General features: G+C 32.3%; 4 protein-coding genes across 4 annotated transcripts; all 4 read right to left on the bottom strand.

The window, feature by feature from the left end:
• Positions 1–549: 549 nt before the first annotated feature.
• LOC124533894 (UDP-glucosyltransferase 2-like) lies at positions 550–4253 on the bottom strand. Its single transcript, XM_047109457.1, has 4 exons — positions 3317–4253; positions 2869–3091; positions 1171–1387; positions 550–863 (listed from the first exon to the last, which is right to left on the bottom strand). The coding sequence occupies exons 1-4, from the start codon at positions 4175–4177 to the stop codon at positions 557–559; spliced, it is 1608 nt and encodes a 535-aa protein (XP_046965413.1). The 5' UTR covers positions 4178–4253; the 3' UTR covers positions 550–556.
• Positions 4254–6727: 2474 nt separating this feature from the next.
• LOC124533373 lies at positions 6728–7461 on the bottom strand. Its single transcript, XM_047108598.1, has 2 exons — positions 7322–7461; positions 6728–7019 (listed from the first exon to the last, which is right to left on the bottom strand). Exons 1-2 carry the CDS (start codon positions 7453–7455, stop codon positions 6728–6730), a joined length of 426 nt encoding a protein of 141 aa, XP_046964554.1. The 5' UTR covers positions 7456–7461.
• Positions 7462–8272: 811 nt separating this feature from the next.
• On the bottom strand, positions 8273–12709 carry LOC124533566 (vesicle transport protein SEC20). Its single transcript, XM_047108935.1, has 5 exons — positions 12498–12709; positions 12064–12236; positions 11654–11811; positions 10916–11019; positions 8273–8513 (listed from the first exon to the last, which is right to left on the bottom strand). The coding sequence occupies exons 1-5, from the start codon at positions 12636–12638 to the stop codon at positions 8349–8351; spliced, it is 741 nt and encodes a 246-aa protein (XP_046964891.1). The 5' UTR covers positions 12639–12709; the 3' UTR covers positions 8273–8348.
• Positions 12710–22719: 10010 nt separating this feature from the next.
• On the bottom strand, positions 22720–24188 carry LOC124533748 (odorant receptor 4-like). Its single transcript, XM_047109222.1, has 5 exons — positions 23464–24188; positions 23291–23390; positions 23104–23211; positions 22877–23032; positions 22720–22800 (listed from the first exon to the last, which is right to left on the bottom strand). The coding sequence occupies exons 1-5, from the start codon at positions 24186–24188 to the stop codon at positions 22747–22749; spliced, it is 1143 nt and encodes a 380-aa protein (XP_046965178.1). The 3' UTR covers positions 22720–22746.
• Positions 24189–24396: the final 208 nt, after the last annotated feature.

The following is a 24396-nucleotide window of genomic DNA, read 5'->3' as shown; positions in this document are numbered from 1 at the left end:
AGATAACCATATAGGTACATATAATTTTTTTTTTGTTTGCGTACTGACCGTGAAAGGGAATCTAATTTTGTTTATATAGATGTTGTTTTGAATGTTGAACATAACTGAACGGTGATAGTGGGGTCATTGGCTAGGGCTGACTATCGGCCTCGCGTGATAATGATGATTTCAATTTGCATAATAATATTATATTATATACGTCATATACTTGTAACATAATTATATTATCCAGTCGTAATTAACTTAAAATTATTTTTAATTAAATATAAAAAGTGTAGAAAACTAGAGAAGCTATTATTTAAACAGCATCTATGAACCTATTATGATGAAATTGAAAATGAAGTTATTTTGAAAGTTCAACCCGAAAGAGGACAGCAATATTCAGATAAAAAAAAGTTATTTTCTCAAAGTTACCTGTACGAATTATATGAAAACGACGTATTAAACAAACAAAGTATCTTTCTAATGAATATATCTTATGAAAATAAATATTTTTTTATTGAATAAAACAATTAAGTAAGTACAAAATGTTTTATTACTAAAGTCCTTTTAACAATTACGATCGTTTTTTCTTTGTTTTTTGTTTATTTTCTGATTTAAATAGTTTAACAAATGATGTACAAACTAATATCAATATTTTACAAATGATATAAACGACAGACAAAATTCCTAATACGATTAAAATAAGAATACTATAGACATCTAATAGCGACGATTTAAACCATGTATTGTGAGTCGACGGTAGAGATGGTGGCGCCATTTTGTGTCTTGCTACGTACTCCGTCCAAAAGATGGCGCTGTCCAAGGCACTCATAGGTCGGTCATGCCAAAGTTTCGAAATTTGTTTAGCATTTCGCTGCACCCTACGAGAAAATCGTTATCAGAATTAATAATCGAATAAATGTAATCAGTTTGTAGTGGTAAGCGTTGATATAATTTAATTTTCAATCATTTCCATTCAATTCATAGAAATTATTAATAAGATTAATAAAAAAGCACCACACACCCAATTAAAAGAAGATTTAAAAAATGAACTTAATAAATTGATTTAGTCTGAAATATAAAAACTTAGATTTTCTTTTGTTTCGCAAGGAAACGGTAATACTACACTGGTAATTATAAAGAACATATACTTATATAGTAAGTTTCATAGTTTTTTTAAAGCCTTACTCTGATGACGCCAAATGTTTGATAGCTTCAGCCAAGTTGTCCGCGTTAAGGTGATCAAAATACATCGTCGCTCCCAGTCCACTATCGGCTACAGCCGCAGAATTAGAAAATTGATCTCCAAAGAACGGAATCGTCAGCAATGGCGTCCCGCAGTGAGCCGCTTCAGAGATACTCAACATTCCACCGTGAGACACGAATGCTATTACGTTTGGATGACCTACAACAAAAACAAAAAAACTTCAATATCATTCACATAGTTTAATTAAGTATTTATTTGGCAATGTTGAAATTAAAAGAACTGCGTACTTCTTGGAAATTTGGTAAATAATCACACGTCTAAATAAATGTTATATATGGTTTTCATATAGACCTTAATTTGATGTTAAGCGTTGGTGGCAGTTGGTGACCAATAAAAACAGTCCCATCATCAGCCCCCACCCCTAGGTAAGGTAACGCTCATGATAATGCTGTGCTTGAAAAACTTCTTTTCGACAGAGTAATTACGCCACCGGTAAACCAATAAAAAAGTAAAAGTAAGCAAATTATGAACAAGAACAACAATTAAAACATTTAATCAGCGATAGAGTAACAAGTTACTATAAAAATGTCATAAAAAATCTATGAATTTTAAGGATGTTTACAGTTTCACTGAATTGTATGCGTGTCTTTTCCCTATAATTCTACCAACTTGATTCACAACCGGAATAATGTATTCTATTGCATAACATTCTCTACCGAGGTCGAGGCCAGAGGTTTTCAATAGAGTTGTGCTGACTTAACATTTTAACGCAATAGTTGTTCGTTGGGTTTCATTTTCTTACTAATTCATACTATAATGCGCTTATGATATTTGATTTATATCGATGGGATGTTTATGTTTTATATATTTATGTTTTATATATGTTAAAAAAATGCGAATTTCAAAAACTTTGTCGATAACAGACGATAGAGACATTGATTTTTATTGAAGATATCGCGTTCCTGGCAAGCACCACAAAACTTTCACGTGCTTAGTGTTTATAATTTATTGTATGCTCGACGATTAATGGAAATGACTTAAGGAAACCTGCCTCGAATTAAATTCTGCTATAGTTATTATTAACCACAGATAGGAGAGCTAGTAGGAATGGGTAGTTTTCTTATATACGTGATAAGAAAACACACTTGCGAAAGTTGCCAGGCCAGTCAGATCGTTTTTAGGATAAACAATATTGACTAAATTCCTTTTTTATACATTATTATATTTTAAATATGTCTTGTATTAATGTTTTAATAATTAATTACACACGTGCGGAGCTGAGGTGTATCATTAGTCGTCTAATTAAATATATATTAGATTTGTTTTCCTCTACAATAGAGATCACACACGGTTTCCTTGCTTTGATTAAACATTAAATATTACTTCGCATTTCTGTTTATTTAGATTTTTTTAATAATGGATGTCATCAAACTAAATTAACGTCAAGCAGTCCAGTTAGCTGAATTTAATTATCAGTGATGCTTCATATTGTCTCTACAGCTGGTTGATAGACTTACTATTACCGCCGAACACAGCTGAGCATGATTAGATACAAAATTAAGTTCTAAAAATCGATGATACTTACGTTGATTTAAAACATAACCTATGCTCTGCCAACTGACCAATGACCTTAGATCTATTTTTTAGTACCTACGTAACTCTAACAATCTTATACTCACACAAAATGTCTAATTGAGGGAACCAACTACGTGTCAATAAATTCTCATTGCTGACTGAAAACGCCGTATCTTCCAACTTCCAGAGCACCTTTTGCGGGATTTTCTTAAACGCGATAAGAAATTGTTCCATTTTTTTCTTCGACATAGTACTCGCTTTCAGATTCGATCCAAAGCTGACGTAAACGACGCCGTGCCTCGAGCTTGATATAAACTTCTCTATATCCTATAAACAATTTGGAAATTTTAAAATACAATTACATTTAATATTTATTAACTGTAAAATCTTAAATTATTGCCAGGAAAGAGCACTTCTCATATAATTCGACGAATAATTGTAAAATAATTAAAAGATAATCTTCCATACCAAACTCTATTATTGACTCCAATCTCTTATATATATTCTTAACTAAACATATCGTAAAATACAAAGATAATAAAAGTCACTTACCTCTGGCACTGGCTGCGGTTTTCCGATATGTATACCAGCTATTTCAAGTAGCTGCGGTGCAAGTAATCTTGCTCCAGTTATTGAATAATGTTGATAAGAAAACATCATTTTCATCCTGTCTCTGGCTATCTTCTCTACGTCCAACGCAACATTTGGAAGATTCTTGTTAAATATGTCATATATGGATCTCTGTAGTTGCCATAAACCGATCGTGTTCGCATATAAGTTCATAAGATAACTCTCAACTTTCTGATATAAGGACGGATTCGTACCAAAGTTTGAAAAGTAAAACGCATTCGACGAAATATCGAACGGAATACCAAGTCTTGGATATGCCCAAGGTAGCAGAGTATGCGAAGTTATTCCAATAATAGGTGCGTCGTATATCGCGGCCGCATAAGCGAGCCCACAGTCACTTACAAATTGCTCAACGAATATCACGTCAAACTTAATTCCTCTTTCACGAAGTGCCTTCACATCTTTATTACTAAAAAAAAGCTCACAGTCCTGTTTCACATTCGTTGGACTTATCGTGAAATGTATTTTGAAATTTATCAAATGCGAAAACGATGATGTATTATTTTCAAAAAACGATATACCGGGCAAAGGTTGCATCGGTGCATTGATGTTAATAAATTTTAAATTTGGAACGGGATTCTTTTCGGGAAAGTTATTGATAACAGTGACTGAATGTCCTCGGATAGCAAGCTCACGAAATAGTTCCTGGAACGCCATATAATGGCTTTTGAGAGGTAAAGACGCGATAGCTAGTATGTTCAGCGCACTAGCATAATTAAAAACTTGTGGCAATACTACGACAATTAATACAAACACGAGCTTGTAATTAGTCATAGTGGCCATGGTGCGTTGACGGTTCAACGACCTCTAGCTTTCAATGTTCACGACTTGACGGTCTGTCTCACCGGCGGACAGCTGTTAACTGAACTATAATATAAAATGAACGTCGCTCGCGATGACGATTTCCGCCAATATAAGCATCACATCAATTTAAATGATATTATATGATTACATGTTAATTAATAACATACTTAGTTTTTTGTCCGTAGTGTTGGTAAAATTCTTCATAATTTATCTTACAAGAATGCTGCCTTTGGGATAAAAAAAATAATTAAAACTGTTGTAGATGACCCATTGCTATGGCAAAGGCGTCCTTAAATGTATGTGTGTACGCAAGAGGCATAACTTCGTCCGTCACGTTTTCTAACGATGTTTTCATATTCGAACTTATCTTAATGATTGCGTTCGTTGACCACGATTCTATATATATAACATGTTGTAATTACACTGAGATAATAAATACGTCATTTATTTTGATATAATTAACTCATAATGCCTCAGTAAGGACGAAAAGATCCTGCAATCGAAACTGCCGCTCGCCGCTGCCGCTTCCTGATACCGCTCGTTTAGTTTATTTTGGTTATTTTCACAGTATTATGTCATATGGCATATTACTTTGGGGTATCGCTGCAGATATTGAATCTGTCTTTATTTTACAAAAAAAGAGCAATCCGGTCTATTTATAATCTTGGAGCTAAAGACTCTCTTCGGGATGTTTTTAACAAAGTAGGAATACTCACTGTTGCGTCGCAATATAATTACAACAATATTATGTATATTCACAGTAACATTGATCACTTTGATAAAATCAGTGATAATCATTGTATATGCACTAGGAGTAAGGATAAGCTTATAACGCCAAGTTTCCGACTCCGCAAAGTCAATAAATCTTTCTTGGGGCAAGTTATCCGTTTTTATAATAAAATTCCGCAGACATTTTAAACTTTGCCTCTTCGTAAATTCAAATCGTTTATAAAAAAGGCATCATTCATTAGGCATCGAGGTATTACTCGATACAAGATTTTGTAGATGATAAAAAAGCGTGGAATTAATACCTGTTGACTTCCACGCAGGGTATGTAAATTTTAATAATTGTATTAACTAACATGACTTTGTATTTTTTAAATGTTGAAAAAGATTAACTACTGAATTTCTTGCCGGTTCTTCTCGGAAGAATTTACTTTCCGAACCGGTGGTCGCTTCAACGACGACAACGACAGCCTGTAAATTCCCACTGCTGGGCTAAAGGCCTCCTCTCCCTTGGAAAAGGTTTGGAACATATTCCACCACGCTGTTCCAATGCGGGTTGGTGGAATACACATGTGGCAGAATTTCTATGAAATTTGTCACATGCAGGTTTCCTCACGATGTTTTCCTTCACCGCCGAGTACGAGATGAATTATAAAGACAAATTAAGCACATGAATCAGCGGTGCTTGCCTGGGTTTGAACCCGCAATCATCGGTTAAGATGCACGCGTTCTAACCACTGGGCCATCTCGACTCATAGTGGTCGCTTCACTTAATTGTTAATTGACGATTCAAAAGTGCTTGTAAAAGCCCACTTGAATAAAGATTATTTTGATTTTGATGATTTTGATTTTGCATTAATTTCGGATATCCTTTCCATCCAATTGGGTGATTGACAATTTCATAAAAAGTATTTTATTGTATTCTTAGGACACTAAAGATACATTTAATAATTGTTTATTTCATTTTTAAAGTTAATTTATAACAAAAACAGTCATTTTAAATAATACGATTCAAAATTCCCGCCAAAACAGCAAGTCACGTGACAAATTAGGCCGTGACGTCATGATTCAATAAACAGTGAAGTGAATGATCCTGTGTAAACAGTTTTTCTCTTGTTTTTCTTGAAATCTCGAAGAAATGGCTTCGTCATCATACAAAGTTTGCACAGTTCCTTGCTGTACAAGTACAACAATAAAAAATCCCAATAAATTATTTATTCATGTGCCACAATCGGGGCCTCTTCGTAAAAATGGCTGCAATATACAAGACTCTATAATTAAAAACATTTGAGAAATAAAAGAAAAATTAATTTTGATTGTTGTTTTATTTTATAAATATTAAATATAAATTATTAAAATAGACTATAGATATTATTTTTCCAAAAGGTAACAACATTACACAATATATCATTTACCATCATTTCATCATACTCTATGGGAATAATATGGACCTTATTATTTTTTCAAAGTGTCAATCTGCCTCACAAAATAAACCTTTTTTAAATCGCTAACATACATTTGCAAAAGAACTTGGACAGCAAACTTTGTTGTGATTTTGCCATTGCATATATAGTTAGCAAACGTTTTTTCGTTAGTTGGACACTTAATTTCTACTACAACATCTTTCTTCAATATTCCATCTGGTGATCCAGCCGCCATTGGGAATTTTCTGCTAAAGATTAAGCCACATTCTTCAATCTTGCCATACTGTTTTTCTACTTCCTTTCGTACCAAGCCTTCCAATTTTCTTCCTCTGTCCATGGCTGGAGTGTTTGGTACTTTAGCTCCCATTAGTAAGGATTATTATTTCTTCCAATAACATTCTGTAGATGTACATGCTGGCTCTTCACTTCTTCTGTGCATCCACATAAGAAATGCTACAGAATGTTTACATCCCCCTAGAGATGCAGGGCAGTCATGGCACTGGACACTTTTAACTACACCTTCTTTTTCATCTATAACCATGCTGACAGAATATGATGTCTGACGAACTTTATGCTCAGGGCATATTCTGCATTTCACTGTGCACAGAGTGTGGTCACGTTTTAATTGAACATAACCAATAGCATCATCACCATAGGACTGTCTTGATGATCTGTAAATAGAAATATTTCAATAAAATAATTATGAAAAAAAATTGTAAATGGTCAGCAGACCATGTTACGCATCAATGTATTAGTAGTTATATTTTGATAGACACTTTTTGCATTCTAAAACTGCTTCAGTTAATTATAAATTATTACCTACCGCAATATAACCCGAAATATATTTTTGACATACATAACCAACAAAGTAAATAATGACAAAAAATATCAAAATTTTAAGGCTAAGGACATCGATTGAATTAGAACATTATGAATATATGTATATTAGATAGATACCGTTTTTTATAATAACACTGAAGTTTTCACGTTTCTAAATTCTGCAGAACAGAAGTCCGGGTTTGATGCAAAGAAATTTGCAATCATAAACGAATCAACTTTTGGCAGATTAGCACTATCAGGTTTTATAAAGTCTTTCTCCACTTGCATTTTGACTGAATAACTAATAATCAACACAAAATTATTAATATGACGGCGCATGATGCGCCATCTTGTTTTTCGTACTGGCTGGAAAAGAGTGTCAATGATAGCGATTCGTCACATACGTGGTGCGCGGGAAATCTTAAATGTAACTGCATTCAAGATGGCTGCCTCGCTACCAGCGCCGCGACGCTTCACTAGAGTACCGTTCGACTTCCATTGACACTCTTTTCCAGCCAGTACGAAAAACAAGATGGCGCACCATGCGCCGTCATAGTTATTCTGAATCAGCACCTTGAAATCTACTTAATTCAATTATTTTCTTATTTAATTGTTAGCCATGTCAAATACCGAATTATGGGAGCTATGGTATTAGCGACGACTTTATTTGATGGACCTGTCTGGTTAGGTACCACCCACTCATCATGTAATCTACCGCCAAGCAGTAATATTTAGTTTTCTTGTGTTCTAGTTCGAAAAGTGAGTGACCCATGTATCTATGAGAACAAAGATTTTATGGTCCTTGTCCTGCCCCATAAGAGACATTATTTTAGTTCCCATGGATGGTGGCACATTGACGTTGTAAGGAATGGTTAAAAAAACTTATGAAACCAAAATCAACCTATCAGCAGTGGTAACCAGTTACCATCAGCTGACAATACAATAATAAAAAAACCTATGTTTGTGCATCCGTTAAGAATAGATGCCATTACTGTTACCAGACAAACCATCATCTTCATCAATTATTATTTACCGTACGATTTAATTTAATAATATTGTAAAGGAAAAAAATAAGAATTACAATCAAATATACACATTTTATTGAATAAATAACATTTAAAACAATACATTTATACAAATAAATAAAAACAGAATACAAAATTTTTAAAAAATAATAGTCATTAAAACAACCTTTTTTGAACGATATACAAACAGACAGCTAAAAAGAAAAGGAATGCAAAGAACATTATCACTTTATCTGTGAACTCCCGTCTTCCATACTTCTTTAGAAGTTTACTTGACTGCGTGATCGTACTACCTGTATTTTGAAGTTCTGCTTGCGTACCCTTAAACAAAAATAAAATACATATAATTTTTCTGCGAGCATCACTCACACGTAAGGAACGAATAGAGAACGAGAACGAATAGAGAACGAGAAAGAATAGAGAACGAATAGAGAACGTCGTACCGTTTGCTGTTAACGACATTAGACTTAGCGTCAGTCTTACTTCTTACGCTTAAAGCGCGACATACAGCTACTTTATACAAGTAGGCTTTTACCAGCACTTTTGAATTGTCATTTTACAATTAAGTGAAGCTACCACCGGTTCGGAAAGTAGATTATACCGAGAAGAACCAACAAGAAACTCAGTAGTTACTCAAACTCAAACTCAAATTCCTTTATTCAATATAGAAGCATTACATTACACTTACTTATTGATTGTCAAATAAACACTACCTACAATACCACCACAATTATTTAAACAATTACAACTACCACTACAATTATTTAAATAAATATATCCCTGCTTGGAAGTCAACAGGTATTAACTCCACGCTTTTTTATCATCTATAAAATCTTGTATCGAATAATATGCTTCTACTACAATTACTACTCATACCCGTATGAGATTAACACACTTTGACGCTGCAAAATACTTTCTTGCCGATTCTACATAGTATCTACATTCTAAACCAATGGTATATTTTTCATTTACGCCAATTCTGTGAAACTACGATTAAAAAAGTGCTCGTAAAAGCCTACTTTAATAAAGTTATTTTGATACTGACTTGAGTATTCATGGTTAAGATGTTATAGTATTCATTATGGTGTGCCTGACTACTAGATGAATCAATATCTATACCAATCAACCCAAATCCATGACAATAGAGAAGATGCGATATTTTAATTTTCTTGTTTATTTTAAAGAACTCCACATAGAATAAACCACAAGTATATTAAAAAATTAAAACACTGTAATTTACTCCAAAAAGCGGTTTCAAAATGTCAATTTAAATTTTCGCGCGAAAACGGAGCTATATATCGTATGACGTCACTCCTGTCTGTCACTGGCTTTTTAGGCTTTCATACATATGCATTTTTTCTCGACCTTTGAGACATTATTTGTAAAAATTTAAAACAAATAAGATACTCCGAAAAAAAACAATGTTTACGTATGTTTTGTGCTAATATGTTCATCTACTTGAACATTTTTTTCAAATAAATTGTGTTTGCCCTGAGTCGAGATGGCCCAGTGGTTAGAATGCGTGCATCTTAACCGATGATTGCGTGTTCAAACCCAGGTAAGCACCGCTGATTCATGTGCTTAATTTGTCTTTATAATTCATCTCGTGCTCGGCAGTGAAAGCAAAACATCGTGAGGAAACCTGCATGTGACAAATTTCATAGAAATTCTGCCATATGTGTATTCCACCAACCCGCATTGGAACAGCATGGTGGAATATGTTCCAAACCTTCTCCTCAAAGGGAGAAGAGACCTTTACCCCAGCAGTGGGAATATACAGGCTGTTGTTGTTGTTGTGTTTGACGTGGTACTTCTGACACAAAACTGAGAAAAAAAGGGTTTCAAGCTGTGAAGAGGAATTTGGAGTCTGCTTTTTCAAACCCAACTTCCATCTTTATTCGCAAAATGCAATTAATTTTCGTTTGTTCACTTTTTATAAAACTATAACCTCAAATAAGTAGTCGTAACAGGAGTGACACTGAACGATTTTTAGTGTTTTGAAATCCGTTCCTTTTCATGTTACTTTTAATTCGTAATTATTGATAAAAAAAATAACATTATAAAAAACATAAACTTGGCAGTGACTCTTCTTTTAGATTTTTTTAACATTTTAATAGCAAAATTTCATAAATATTATATTTGCATGTTCCCTATTTTAACATAAATGACAGACAATACACCTGAGGATTAGTTAGCGTTATAAAACTTTACCAAACCATGGTATTTTATTCATATCTTTATAGTAGATAACAATTGTATTGCATTTTAAAAACATAATAATTTCGACATAAATATCTTATCACCTCAATCACAATCAAAACTATTTCTTAACAATGCTGTCAAAATAACCCAGACTATTTTGACGAAAAATTTGTATTATTGTAGTAAAAAAAATATATTGCAAAAATATAAACAGAAAATCTTGATTTTGCTAGCTTATCTACTTATATGACATAAAAACACACTAAAGCACAAATAATTATTCTGAAATGCTGTCACCTAAAAACATTAACGAACCAAAGCATCAAATGCAGGCAAAACCTGGGCATTTAACAAACTTCATGTCATCATAATAACTTATACACTTTGGAATCAAATTAAGCATAAGACAGAGTAAAATTAAATGCATATTTAATTTCATGCTATTAAAAATATATATACAATACAATAACTATTACATCAATGTTTACACTATGTTTTTTTAATGTTAAATAAACACTTACATGCACCGTGGAGCTAGAAGAAACCAAACTATCTAACGTGTCTTGACTCCTCTGGGTCGTTGCGGCTAATTGTCGACTAATAGAGAGCAGTTGTTCAGTGACACCTGTTGATATAAATAATCTTGTATATTTTCTTCTTACAATAAAATTATTACAAATGAAATTAAGTTATTAGTGAATTTATGTAAAAAAACTATACTACTATTTATTATTATCATATTACATTTTATTATCACATTCAGTGGTAGCTTCACTTAATTATTAAATGACGATTCAATTGTAAAAGCCCACTTGAATAAAGTTTATTTTGATTTTTTGATCACTCGATATTGGATATGGACAGTGCAGGACTTAGATTAGGAGATTTAAATTAAAATACTTATGATAAAATATGCACTTTTTGGAGACTATGATTTATAAATAATGATAGTATGGGAAACTGCTTTTAATTATAATATCATAAATATATTATAATTTTATCTTAATAACTTCACTGTCCATAAAGCAGACATAATAGTTAAACATTGACCAAGAGTGATATGTGAAACCTGGGACAGGGGAAATAGTTTTTACTCTAAGCTTTTTCCTTTATTAGAAATAAAATAGAAACTACACACAGTACTATAATTACCACCTTAAAAAATGAACAATGACAATCTCTTATCTATTTTTAATGCATAATTTAAAGTATAAACAATATTTTTGACTAAATTATTAAATTAAAAGAAATTAAAGTACCTGTAGACATTTTTAATAAACCATCTCTGTCAACTTTCTTTTTCCTATTCCTTAAAACAGATTCTTCTCCTTCACCCGCCTTCAACAAATCCTCTCTCTGAGCTTTCTCAATTGCAAACATGCTACTTATATTGGCTTCTTTAAATTCTTTGAGGAGGCTGAAAAGAAAATAATTCATATTTTTAAATACATTTAATTATGTTAATTCGCATTTTGGTGAATTTTTACATCATTTTAATACTACTTGTAAGTGAAAAGGCAATAAGATAAAACAATAATTTATCAATAATTAATGCAATGTACAATTATAAAAAAATTTGTTTTAAACATTTTAATATATTATTGTATATCTGTAATATAATTAAATTTAATATCAATTAAAAATAAATAGATGATAATTAATTAAGTACCCTGCTAACAGATGCCTTTGGGAAACCGACTCTAGAAAATATTTTTGATCATTCATGTCAGTAGCATGGGCATCTAAATTCTCTAATTCTTCTCTTAATAAAGTTATTTTAGCTCTTCCTTTTTCATTAAGTTCATTTAAACTTTCCATAGAATCTCGACATTCCAAAATGTCCTAAAATTAAAGAGACTATAAGTTCTTATTATATTATATTATATAATAAGGATTTATAATCCATAATGCCTTTAATTAACAGGTTATACTTTCAAAGATACCTTACATATTGCAGAAATGCTATGTACTAAAATTGATTATATTATTATTTATTTTTCAATAAGTATATATTTCAGTACCTTAGTGATAATCGGAGTGATATAATGTTGACATAATTACTTTAATAGTATCATAAAGAATTATATGTAAAATATTACTTGCCTGAATTATAGCTTTCACCTGAAAATGATATGTTGCTAAATTTTGTACAAATCTATCATAGATTTCATCCGGTTCTTCTGCTTTTTCATTCCGAACTTCTTGAATTTTGTCTAAATGATTTAAATCTACGGTTAACATCATATTTAAATGTTTTATTTAAATTATACGTAATTACAATTGGAGTCTTTTATTTTATTTATTAAATGTCACTGTCATCTCGATTTTTTTAATGTTTAGTACATTTGTCTTGAATTTAGGCAAAAGTATGACACCATTCAACCTCATTTTCGTTATCGATAATTTTTTCACCACATTCGTTTTCTTTATAAAATATAATATTCCAATTTTTTTTTTTAATTTGTATTTCCTCATTTACTAAAACTTACGTTAAATTACATTGCCATTATTGCAATTGTTTAGCTTTTCTCTTGTAGGAATAATGAATATTGAACCTTTCTATTTTATATTATTTTATAACTAAATTTATTATGTCACACTAAGAACTCTGTACTTATTTTATGTAGAATAAACCCATGTTTACGGTGTTATCTTATTACAGTTTATTCTACATAATATTTTATGTATTTACAAAATGGATAAATACTTGAGACCTGATCGTTTGGATATTGATACCTCCAATAGTTCCGCAGCGCAACATTGGGGAATTTGGAAAATAACTTTAGAGAGCTTTTTTACGGCTTCTGATTTATCTCACGTGTCAGAAAAGGTACTTACAAATAAAAAACTTGATTTACTTATAAATCATATATCTTCTAATGTTTATACATATATCAGCGAATGTTCGACGTATGAAACAGTAATAGCTACCTTGATTGATCGCATTCATATTCGCAAAAATTGTCCAGCAATAGACGCAACCTGCCAAATGTGTGGTAAGGAAGGCCATTTTGCTAACGTTTGTCGCAAAAATATATAATAATGCAGCAACAACTAAACAACACGAATCATCTGCTTGCATAGTAGCTGCATCTCCAAGCTCGTTAAAAAAAGCAACCTTGCCTCCCTACATAAAAGCATTTAAATATCCTGTCTGGTTCACATCTTCCCTGATAAAATTAATTAACGAAAAGGCGAAAGTTAGGAAACAGTGCAAACGTTATAAGAATTCTAGAGATATGTTCTAACATATCTCTAGAATTCTTATAACGTTTGCACGCCTACGGCTTCTTGCTAACTCTAGTTAGCAAGAAGCCGTAGGCGTGTCGAGAATCTACTCGAATTATGTTACAGCCGTTACATTTTCGGAGTCGAGGAATCAATCTTTCGCGATCCCCAAAAATTTTGGCGTTTTGTTAAAAAACGGCGTGGAGCAAAATCTGAAGTCCCATCTGAAATGTCACTAGGTAACACTACTGCCCATACTGGCCAAGCGATTTGTAATCTTTTCGCACAGAACTTTGCGTCCTCGTATTCTTCTTCGCAACCTTGTGTAGAATTCGTAGAGGAATATCCGGACTATTATTCTCAAATGTCTCTTGCGCACGTCACACTAAACGAACGTACTATATTGAAAGCATTACGTTCAATAAATCCAAGCAAATCGGCTGGTCCTGATGGTATTCCTCCCCTTTTTTCAGAAAAACGTGTAAATTTCTCGCACTCCCATTAAAGATTATTTATAACACATCTCTTCAGACTTCAACTTTTCCTACGAAGTGGAAGGAAGCCAATATTTTACCAATCCATAAAAAGAAATCAAAGAGCGATGTAAGAAACTACCGACCGATTTCAATGTTAAACGTATTATCCAAAACCTTCGAAAGTATAATTACCCCTATTTTGTCTCAATATATCAAAACCATGATTACAAGTGATCAGCATGGATTTTGCCAGCGTAAGTCAACCAATACAAATCTCACGACCTACATAAATTACATTTCTGGATGCATAGATAATAAACAACAGGTTGACTCGATTTATACCGACTTCAGTAGCGCGTTTGACAAAGTTAATCACAAAATCTTAATTTACAAGCTTAGTTTATACGGTATTCATGCTATCTTGGTTCCGATCGTACTTATCTGATCGAATACAGAGAGTTACACTCGGTGGTTACAAATCTCACGAGTTTATTGCGACTTCTGGTGTTCCACAGGGATCACACCTAGGCCCAATATTATTTATCATCTTTATCTTTATGACATTGCACACTGTATCAAGAACAGCAAATGTTCTATCTTTGCTGACGATTTAAAAATTTACCGGTCTATAACATCCATGAATGATTGCAAATTGCTCCAAGACGATCTAAACTCCATACAAAAATGGTGCGATTTGAACGAAATGGAACTAAATGTCGATAAGTGCCAGTTTATTAAGTTTACGCGAAACAAAAACATAATAAGACACCATTATAGTTTACAGGGCAAACCGCTCGGGGAAGTTTCGGTTGTTCGTGATTTAGGTGTTATGATCGATGCCAAACTTAAATTTAACACCCACATAAATTATATTGCCACAAAGGCCTGGAAAAACTTCGGTTTTGTCAGACGTAACTGCAATGATTTTAAGAGACCGGCAACTATCATAACTTTGTACAATTCGTTTATACGTGCTTTAGAATATGCGGTTGTAGTGTGGAATCCACACTATAAGCTTTACATTGAAAGGTTGGACCGCATACAACACAAATTTACTAAATTACTAGCTAGTAGAAATAACAGTTGCCCTTAAAGGGCCGACTATGAATCACGTTTAAAATATTTTGGACTGTGCACTCTAGAAAAACGCCGCGAAATTGCCTCTCTAATTACTCTCTAGAAACTATTAAACAACCACTTGGATGCAACAGATCTACTACAAGATATTAACATAGCAGTACCACGTACTGCACCTAGGCAACCTCTAAAAAAACTTTTCTCCTCTCGAATTTCCAAAACAAACATAGGTAAATACTCTCCACTCGACCACCTCATAAACTTATATAATAATGTTAACAGTAATGGCATTGACATTTTTCACGACTCACTATATTTCGCAAAAAATTAATGTTGGGAGCGTTATTGTGATTGGGATATCTTTATTGTTGTTGTTTTTAAACTGTTATATTTTGCTTAATTTTGTGAATTTATGGTATTATCTCTAAGAATCCTATATTGTCATTTGTGTGTATTTAGTATTCGTTTTCTACTTCATTTATTTTTTATTTTTTTATCAATTGTCTAAATGTTAAATAATTAATAAGCATGTTATTATTGCAGTCTGTAGTATTTATTGAATAGAGTATAGTTAAAAATTGTTATTGGAGGCTAACGTAACTATTAATGCTGTATATACCTATTAAGTGTTTGAAGTTGTATGTGTCTTTTTTCTGTATTCTTGTTTTAAGTGTTATATTTCAAATACTGTGGTGTATCGATTAAATAAATAAATAAATAAAATAAATAAATAAAGGGAATTCGAGCACACTCGTTAATTGATACTGAAAGTTCTATTAGCTTTATTAATGAAAATTGTTTTAAGCTTTGCGGATTGAACAAATTGTCTAGTAATCAAACGATTTCTAAGGAATCGACTATTGTCACTTCACTAGTTAAAGGAAAAACTTGTATAATTGTATTAGCAAAAATAGGAAATCACCAATATGACGGCTTAAATTTATTGATTGTAAAAAACCTTTGTGCTGATTTTTCTTTCGGAGGACCTAAAGAGCCGGTAATAGTTTGTAACGTAGAAGAAGCATCAGTTCCTGCCGTTCCATTATTCGTAAATTTGTATTCTGACTGTAAGCCAGTAGCAATAAACTGTCGCCGATTTAGCGAAGATTACAAACAATTTATTATTCAAGAAATTAGAAAGCTTTTAGCTGAAGATATCATTGAAGAGAGTACTTCGCCCTGGCGAGCTAAGGTTTTAATAACAAAAAATGAAAATCATAAGAAACTTCTTGTCATAGACTATTCACAAACAATAAATAAATATATGCAATTAGATGCTTATCCGCTTCCTAATATAGAAGAAATGATTTCTCAAATATCGAAATATTTTTTTCTTCAGCACAATTAGTTCACAGCAGATTTACAAAGTGCCTATCACCAAATACCGATACTTGCTAAAGAAAAACAATATACAGCTTTCGAAGCAGATGGAAATCTCTATCAATTCCGACGTATTCCCTTTGGAGTTACTAATGCTGTTTCCAGCTTTCAAAGTATCATTGATTGGGTGTTAAAAGAAGAAAAACTCAAAGACAACTTTGCGTACTTAGATGACATAACTATTTGTGGTAAGACATTAACCGAACACAATGAAAATTTAGATTTTTTTTTAGCTGCAGCTAGAACGGATGGTCTCACTATAACGAGGACAAAAGTAAGTTCTGTCAAACAACTATAAATATTTTAGCATATAATATTAAAGACCAAGTTATAAGACCCGATGCTAGTCGCCTTCGACCTCTGACGTCTTTACCAAAACCATTTAGATTTACCATGCCAACGTTGGAACGTTGAAATGTTTGCACATTGCAGTCGATGGATACCTAATTTTTCTGAAAGAATTCATGCTATATCTCACAATAAAATATTTCCATTTTCTGAAAATTTAATACAAAGATTTCAATCATTAAAATCAGACAGAATTCAATCAGCTGTTTATGCAATTGTTTCTAGTCTTCTACTTACTGTCGAGACCGACGTCACTGACCATTCTATCGCTGCTGTTTCATCTCAAGATGGTCGACCCGTCGCATTCTTTTCTAAAACACTAAATCTAACAGAACAAACTCTTGCAGCCATTGAAAAAAAAGCTTATGCCAAAGTAGAAGCTTTAAAAAAATGGAAACATTATTTTAAAGCTTCTACTATAGCATTATTGGTAAGCCTTTTCGACTTATAATCGATCAAAGATCCGTATCATTTATGCTCAATAATAAATTGACAAATAAAATTAAAAACGAAAAAATACAGAGATGGCGTTAAAACTGGCACCATTTAAGTATGACATAATTTACAGACCAGGTAAGCAAAATGACGTTGCAGATGAATTGTCATGTATTTGTTCCTCAACTCAATCACAACATACAAAATTGATCTCATTACATGAAGCTTTATGACAACCTAGAGTTACAAGAATGGCTCACTGGATAAAAAAAAGAATCTACCATTTACTATAGAGGAAATAAGAAATATGATAAAATCTTGTCGTGTTTGTTTAGAAATAAAGCCTAATTACGTACGGAATCCTATTCCTAGCCCAAACATAATCAAAGCTACAACTGCATTTGAAAGATTACGTCTAGACTTTAAAGGACCAATTCCTAGTGATACAAAGAACAAATATAATACTAACTATAATTGACGAATTTTCACGTTTCCCATTCGCATTTCCATGTGCCGATATCTCGGTATGCCATCTTTCATACACTGATCGTGGTACAGCATTTATCCGATTTGAAAGAATTTCTATATAATCTTGGAATTGCAACGAGTCGAATGACGTCATACAATCCTAGAGGTAATGGTCAAGTAGAACGCCTTAATGCCACTTTATGGAAAGTTGTACAGTTAGCATTACGTCCTAAAACATGCCTACTGAGAATTGGGAATTTGCCCTGCCTCAAGCAGCATCCGCTCTCTTCTTTGTACTGCTACAAATTGCACGCCACACGAATGAATGTTTATGCACACAAGAAAATCAGCAAATGGTGTTTCTGTACCTAGTTGGTTGATAAATTCGGAGAATGCTTTAATGCGAAAATTTAATCGCACATATAAATATCAAACACTAGTTGAAGAGGTAGAATTGCTTCACGTTAATGCAAATTATTCTCACATACGTCTATCGGAGAGAAACTACTGTTTCAAACCGAAACACTCTTAGGCCAAAGTCAAAGATAATTTAATGAATTAATTGAAAATGAAGTATATATAAATAATTGTTTGAAAATATATTGGACAATGTTCTATCTAAATTATCTGGATCTAATAAAGAAATTATTGTTTGTGGAGATTTTAATATAAATTTATTGCATAATTCAACCACAAGTATTAGATTCAGATCTTTGTTAAGTTCATATAATCTGGTAAATCTGTTCTTAGAACCAACCAGAATAACAGATTCCACAGCAACTTGCATTGATAACATATTTGCTATCTATATTCCACAAAACAAAATTATTATTAATAACCTAAGTTCAGATCATTGTGGACAACAAGCTTTATTTAATTTTCATGTTAAAAAAATAAGTACTTCTGAAAAGATAATGTTTGTTCCTTTGACCGCAAGTCGTATTGAGAAGTTTAGAAGTAATATTATGGCTAATCTCCCTCACATACATTTCAGTGATAATCCCAATGTATTATATAACAATCTATTTAAATTAATTAAAAACAGTTTTAAATCTATATTCACTTCTAAACCAGTTAATACAAAAAACTTTTTAAAATTCAGTGATTGGGCGACTATTGGAATTCATAAAAGTAGGCAACGAATGTATGAGCTTTACAATGAAAGAACATACAATCATAGTGCCACTTTTGCCAATTATGTAAGTAACTATTCTAAATTATTTAAAAAAGTGTGCTTTTTGGCAAAATCTTTAACTATAAAAAATAAAATTAAGAATACATACACATAACAAGATAAAAATGACTTGGAAAATTATTAATTGTGAAACTGGTAGAGTTGGCAGTTGCAACTCCGAATTGAGCCTGAATTATAAAAATAAAGTAGTAAATAGTCAAAAGGAAGTTGCTACAGTTTTTGAAAAATTTTTTGCTGACATACCAGTTTTGACAACTAAGTCACTTATATCTTCTCCAGATGTCGCCGAGTCATTGAAAGAAAATGTAAGAGCTTGTAAATCTAACTTTAATTTTACCCTTGTAAACCCCAACGACATAATACGCGCCTTTAAGTCACTAGACATCAAGAAAACGGCTGATTTATGGGGTATTTCTCTAAAGGTGATAAATTCGATTATTGATGTAATTGCACCTTTTCTTGCTTTAATATTTAATAGTTGTGTCCAACGTGGTATATTTCCTGACCTGATGAAACATAGTAAAGTTATTCCAATATTTAAATCTGGTAGTTCTTTAGACCCCAATAACTATAGGCCAATTTCGATTCTACCTACCCTGAGCAAAATATTTGAGAAAATAATTCTGAATCAATTATTAGAACATTTTAACAAACATAATCTGCTTCATAGTAAACAATTCACGAGGGGTCGCTCGACAACAGACGCTGGTATCGAGCTTATTAAGAATATCTATGAAGCCTGGGAGGAGTCACGGGATGCCTTAGGGGTTTTCTGTGACTTATCCAAAGCCTTTGATTGTGTTCAACATGAGACTCTGGTCAGGAAACTTTATCACTATGGAATTAGAGAATGTGCGCTTGACCTTCTGACTTCTTATCTTAACAATAGAATTCAGAGGGTTGACGTTAAAGGAAATAGGTCTCCTGGGGTCTCAGTTGGTATGGGGGTTCCTCAGGGATCAATTCTTGGACCTTTTCTGTTTCTCACATATATAAATGACTTGCCCTCTCTTGTTGGGAACAAACATGATATAGTATTGTTTGCTGATGATACCTCCTTAGTTTTTAAAATTAATAGAAAACAGGTACAGTACGACGACGTAAACAATGCTATAGCTGATATAGTACATTGGTTTAGCGTAAACAATCTTAGGCTTAATAATAATAAAACAAAAATTGTGAAATTTAGTACACCAAATGTACATAATGTAAAAGCCGATGTACTCATTAACGGGGAATCTATGGATCCAATTGATTCTGCTGAGTTTCTTGGCCTTACTGTTGATGCCAAGTTGCAATGGGGCCCCTATATTAGCGGATTGGCGAGTAGACTGAGTTCTGCGGCATTCGCGGTCAAAAAGATTAGATTATGTACCGATGTTGATACGGCTCGCTTAGTATATTTCAGTTACTTTCACAGTATAATGTCATACGGTATTATGCAGTGGGGCAACGCAGCCGCTATCCATACTATATTTGTGCTACAGAAGAGGGCTATTCGAGCAATCTATAACTTAGGAGCTAAAGAATCGTTAAGGAATAAATTTAGAGAAATCAAGATATTGACTGTTGCTTCTCAATATATATTCTGCAATGTTATGTATGTACGAAAAAATATTAATGATTTCATGAGAAAATGTGATACTCATAGCATTGGTACAAGGAACAAACACAAACATGTTACTCCTGTTACTCGACTACATAGAGTCAGTAACTCCTTTGTGGGGCAATGTATACGGTTTTACAACAGGATCCCAGAAAGCGTTCAAAATGCCTCTGTTGCCAAATTTAAGAAAATTATTAAGGAACGCTTGTGTGCAAAAGGTTACTATACAATTAATGAGTTTATGATCGATAGCACACCTTGGGAATGAAACGATCGCCTCCTGGCTATTTCATCTCATATTAAATTGTTTAAATAATATATGAGACAAATAAAAAAAAAAAACCCGCTGAGTTTCTTTCGCCGGTTCTTCTCAGGTCAGGGTATTTTCTTTTCCGAACCGGTGGTAGTGTTTCAATTGACCATCAATAAGAAAGTGTAATGCTTCCATATTGAATAAAGTTATTTGAATTTGAATTTGAATTTGAATTTGAGAAGTACCGAGTGATGTTGAACAAACTTCACCCAGGCATGATAATAATTACGAATCTACAGAAAAGCAATTACCTGAAGGAAACCGCTCCACATATGTGGAAGAGGAAGCCAGTTTGCGTAGGTCAAAAAGAGAGCATAGATTTCCAACGCGATTACAGGACTATGTTTTAAATTAAAGTGTGGCTGAATGTAGTAATATTAAAACCATTTTATTTTACATTGAAGAACTATGTACTAATTTTATGTAGAATAAAACCATGTTTACAGTGTTATCTTATTACATCTCTAAATTTTAACAACATTAACTGTGGTATTACTCAGTGGCGAATACTAGGCTAGGCTAAGTAGGCTGGAGCCTAGGGCGGCAAATTTAGAGGGGTGGCAAATTTAGCCCAAATTTGTTATTATCTTAGAGAAATTAAAAAAACAAAACTTATAACTTATATGAATACACACTAGGTCCGTAATCCGTAAACTTGTCGCTACATCATGGGTTGGAAAAATAATCTAGTAACTGACAGAATATTACCTACTTTATAATTACACTAATAACGGGAAAAAACCGATGTAATGAGAACACAAATCATAATAGTGCAAAAAAAGTAGGGGCGGCAAATATTGAATAGCCTACTAGCCAACTAGCGGCAGATTTGTAAATCCGCCACTGGTATTACGAGAAGATGTGTCTTTAAAAATAAAAAAAAAAAAAAAACATATGACTACATAAATTTTATAAGTACCATTAATTTTATTCGAATTTTGTCCTGCCGTATCTTCGGCAAAAAATGCAATGATTTTGTTGTTCGAGAGAGATACCCATAGTCTTACATTTACCTTAAATAAATTTTGAACATTGTCAAAAACTTTTAATTTTTTTTGTAACTTTACTATGACATTTTAGACCAAATTTCGTTAAAATATCATTTTTAAGAGACTCATTTTCAAAAAACATTACAGCCATTATTATGCTACTAAAAGTTAGTCTAAAAATTGTAACCCGTGTAGTCAGAGTTAGTACAATAATAGTACCGGGTTCGAAGAAATTTTTTTTAATTTTATCTGGGTTGAGGAGAAGAGGAATAGAAATGTTTTTTTGATACGGTCAATAATATTTTGTCTGACAATCAAGATAGTTTTTTACTCATAAACCTATTATTATATTTTTAGACCATGTTAGTATTTTAAAATTTTCTACCAAAATAATATTTTGTCAATTCAACTACCTCAATACCTGGTTTTTCTAATTATCTAGTTTATATACTATATATAGTATATATAGTTTATATACCTAATGAATAGGAAAGTAGGCAAAAAATTTAACAGTAAAATATTTATAGGATTGGTATTTATTGGATCAAAACTAAATATTTTTTCAATTGTCTATGATGTACAACAAAATTGTACTTATGAATTTGAATGAAAATCAAATAAATATTAATTTGATAAAATTTTTTATTGATATAACTTATAAGACAAGAAAAAAATGAAAGTAAAAAGTAAATGTTCTAAAACAAAACATGTAATGTTATGCTCATGTACTCTACTCCAATACACATTGTATTATATATTGTAGTGGTCTTTCAAAAGGAATAGGCGACAAAGTTTACTGTTCTACTTCTACTATAATACAAAAAAGTTTTTTAAAATTTAATCCACGACATCATTTAGGACAGCAAATATTGAATAAGCATTGTAGAGTGCCTGCAAATAGGAAAAAATTATAAATATAATTCGACTTTATCGATATCTAAATTTACAATAAATATCATAAACAAACCTGACTGTATGTTTGAATACACATAATCGTCATACCACCGGCGCTCAGGATTAACGGCTTCTGCGCAGCTCTTATAAGGATCAGAAGATCTTTCTGCATGTCAACCGGCCAAGAAGTCCAACCAGACTCGTAAGCTGCTTGAGCTATACCTGTACTCTACGAAGGCTCACGTACTTTATATTGTTTTATAAATGTATCATATTGTATCAGTATTAATTCAAACTTACTTGAACTATTAACTCGTTTCCTAAATAGCAGAAAATGTACGCATTTATTAGAGCCAATCCGAGATATCCTAAAAAACTGGCCAACAGAGTTTTTTCGTCTAGACTGACCTAAAAATGTGACAAATGTTATAATCATCATCTACAAATAAAATTATATCATTTTTATGTACGCAATATTATAACTCACCACTGTCACCATTAGTGCATTTAAACACAATTCAATCGTTACAGCCAAATTTTGAATTAAAAAGAACTCTTTGAAAATATTCGTAAAAGTGTTCGAATATCTAAAAATTGAAAAGTATAGTACTTGAAATGTGACTTTAAATTCAAAGCAATAATATAGATAGCAAACCATACCTCATAATTCGAACGTGTTTTTTTACGATTTTCTTAAATTCATCTCTCACAATTCCCTCTCTTTCTTCGGAATAAGACAAACCCTTCAATCTTTCTTGCAACTCGATTAATTGATCGCAAAAATACATTACAAGACTACAGACGATGCCTTGTATAGCAAATGCTCTGTATAAACAAGGTACCACAAAATATACAGCTAATATTTGACCAGCTAGTAACAAAGACATTCTATTTTTAAATGGATCAAACGGCATCCAAGCTTCGACTGTCATTTCCCCTTTTAATTGACTCAGCATACTGAAAGTTGTGACTAAGCCCGTTGATATCAGAGTAATCATAATAACATGAATTACCATCAAATTTCTTCTATCGAGACTAACTTCGTCGCCAGAATTCCTTATTTCAAAAATGAGATTGTTTAGTTGTTTTCTCTTCATTACAAAGAAAAATATCTTTGCAACGAAATTATACGCAGCGAGGGCTTTGTCCAAATTTGTCATGAGGATGGTTATATCGTGCTTATGCTGATAAGTCCCAATACCAGTCACCGTAATGAAGGCTATTGACAATATATGAAGAATAACTTCGTACATTTTATAGAGCCTCAATTTGTCATTTCCCCAATCATCATGAGGCCACAAACCAACCATAGTAAGATACTTTATGTTAAAATCAAATAATTCTGCGTTTACAACAAGTCCACTGATTCTCTCGAAGAAAGACATTTTTCAAATGAAATAATCGAACGCTTTATAATGATACGATACCATTTAATTAAATTGCCTTTGAATCATCAAAGTTAAAACTTTCATTGGATTTGTTTCAAGAACTTTGTAGAAGGGCAAGTTGTTACAAGCAATTTATTAGTTCTTATAAGAAGCACTGCTGTTATTTTGCCAGAATAATTTTGTATTTTTTAATTATAGTTAAATA

This window comes from Vanessa cardui, chromosome 11 (assembly GCF_905220365.1).
Source record: "Vanessa cardui chromosome 11, ilVanCard2.1, whole genome shotgun sequence".
Classification (NCBI taxonomy): Eukaryota; Metazoa; Arthropoda; class Insecta; order Lepidoptera; family Nymphalidae; genus Vanessa; species Vanessa cardui.
This window is presented reverse-complemented; position numbering and strand designations above follow the sequence as displayed.

What these genes read in the sequence shown, in the direction of transcription:
- LOC124533566 (XM_047108935.1), bottom strand. Translation starts at nt 12,638, where the DNA reads ATGATGTTAACCGTAGATTTAAATCATTTAGACAAAATTCAAGAAGTT. An exon ending in CAAAGGCATCTGTTAGCAGG is followed by an intron (nt 11,812 to 12,063) that starts GTACTTAATTAA and finishes TTTTCTTTTCAG; the next exon opens with CCTCCTCAAAGAATTTAAAG. An exon ending in TTTATTAAAAATGTCTACAG is followed by an intron (nt 11,020 to 11,653) that starts GTACTTTAATTT and finishes TTATATCAACAG; the next exon opens with GTGTCACTGAACAACTGCTC.
- LOC124533748 (XM_047109222.1), bottom strand. Translation starts at nt 24,188, where the DNA reads ATGTCTTTCTTCGAGAGAATCAGTGGACTTGTTGTAAACGCAGAATTA. An exon ending in AAACACGTTCGAATTATGAG is followed by an intron (nt 23,391 to 23,463) that starts GTATGGTTTGCT and finishes TTCAATTTTTAG; the next exon opens with ATATTCGAACACTTTTACGA. An exon ending in ATGCACTAATGGTGACAGTG is followed by an intron (nt 23,212 to 23,290) that starts GTGAGTTATAAT and finishes TCACATTTTTAG; the next exon opens with GTCAGTCTAGACGAAAAAAC.
- LOC124533894 (XM_047109457.1), bottom strand. Translation starts at nt 4,177, where the DNA reads ATGGCCACTATGACTAATTACAAGCTCGTGTTTGTATTAATTGTCGTA. An exon ending in CCCTCAATTAGACATTTTGT is followed by an intron (nt 1,388 to 2,868) that starts GTGAGTATAAGA and finishes TTTTTGTTGTAG; the next exon opens with GTCATCCAAACGTAATAGCA. An exon ending in AAACATTTGGCGTCATCAGA is followed by an intron (nt 864 to 1,170) that starts GTAAGGCTTTAA and finishes ATTTTCTCGTAG; the next exon opens with GGTGCAGCGAAATGCTAAAC.
- LOC124533373 (XM_047108598.1), bottom strand. Translation starts at nt 7,455, where the DNA reads ATGCAAGTGGAGAAAGACTTTATAAAACCTGATAGTGCTAATCTGCCA. An exon ending in AGAAACGTGAAAACTTCAGT is followed by an intron (nt 7,020 to 7,321) that starts GTTATTATAAAA and finishes TTCTATTTACAG; the next exon opens with ATCATCAAGACAGTCCTATG.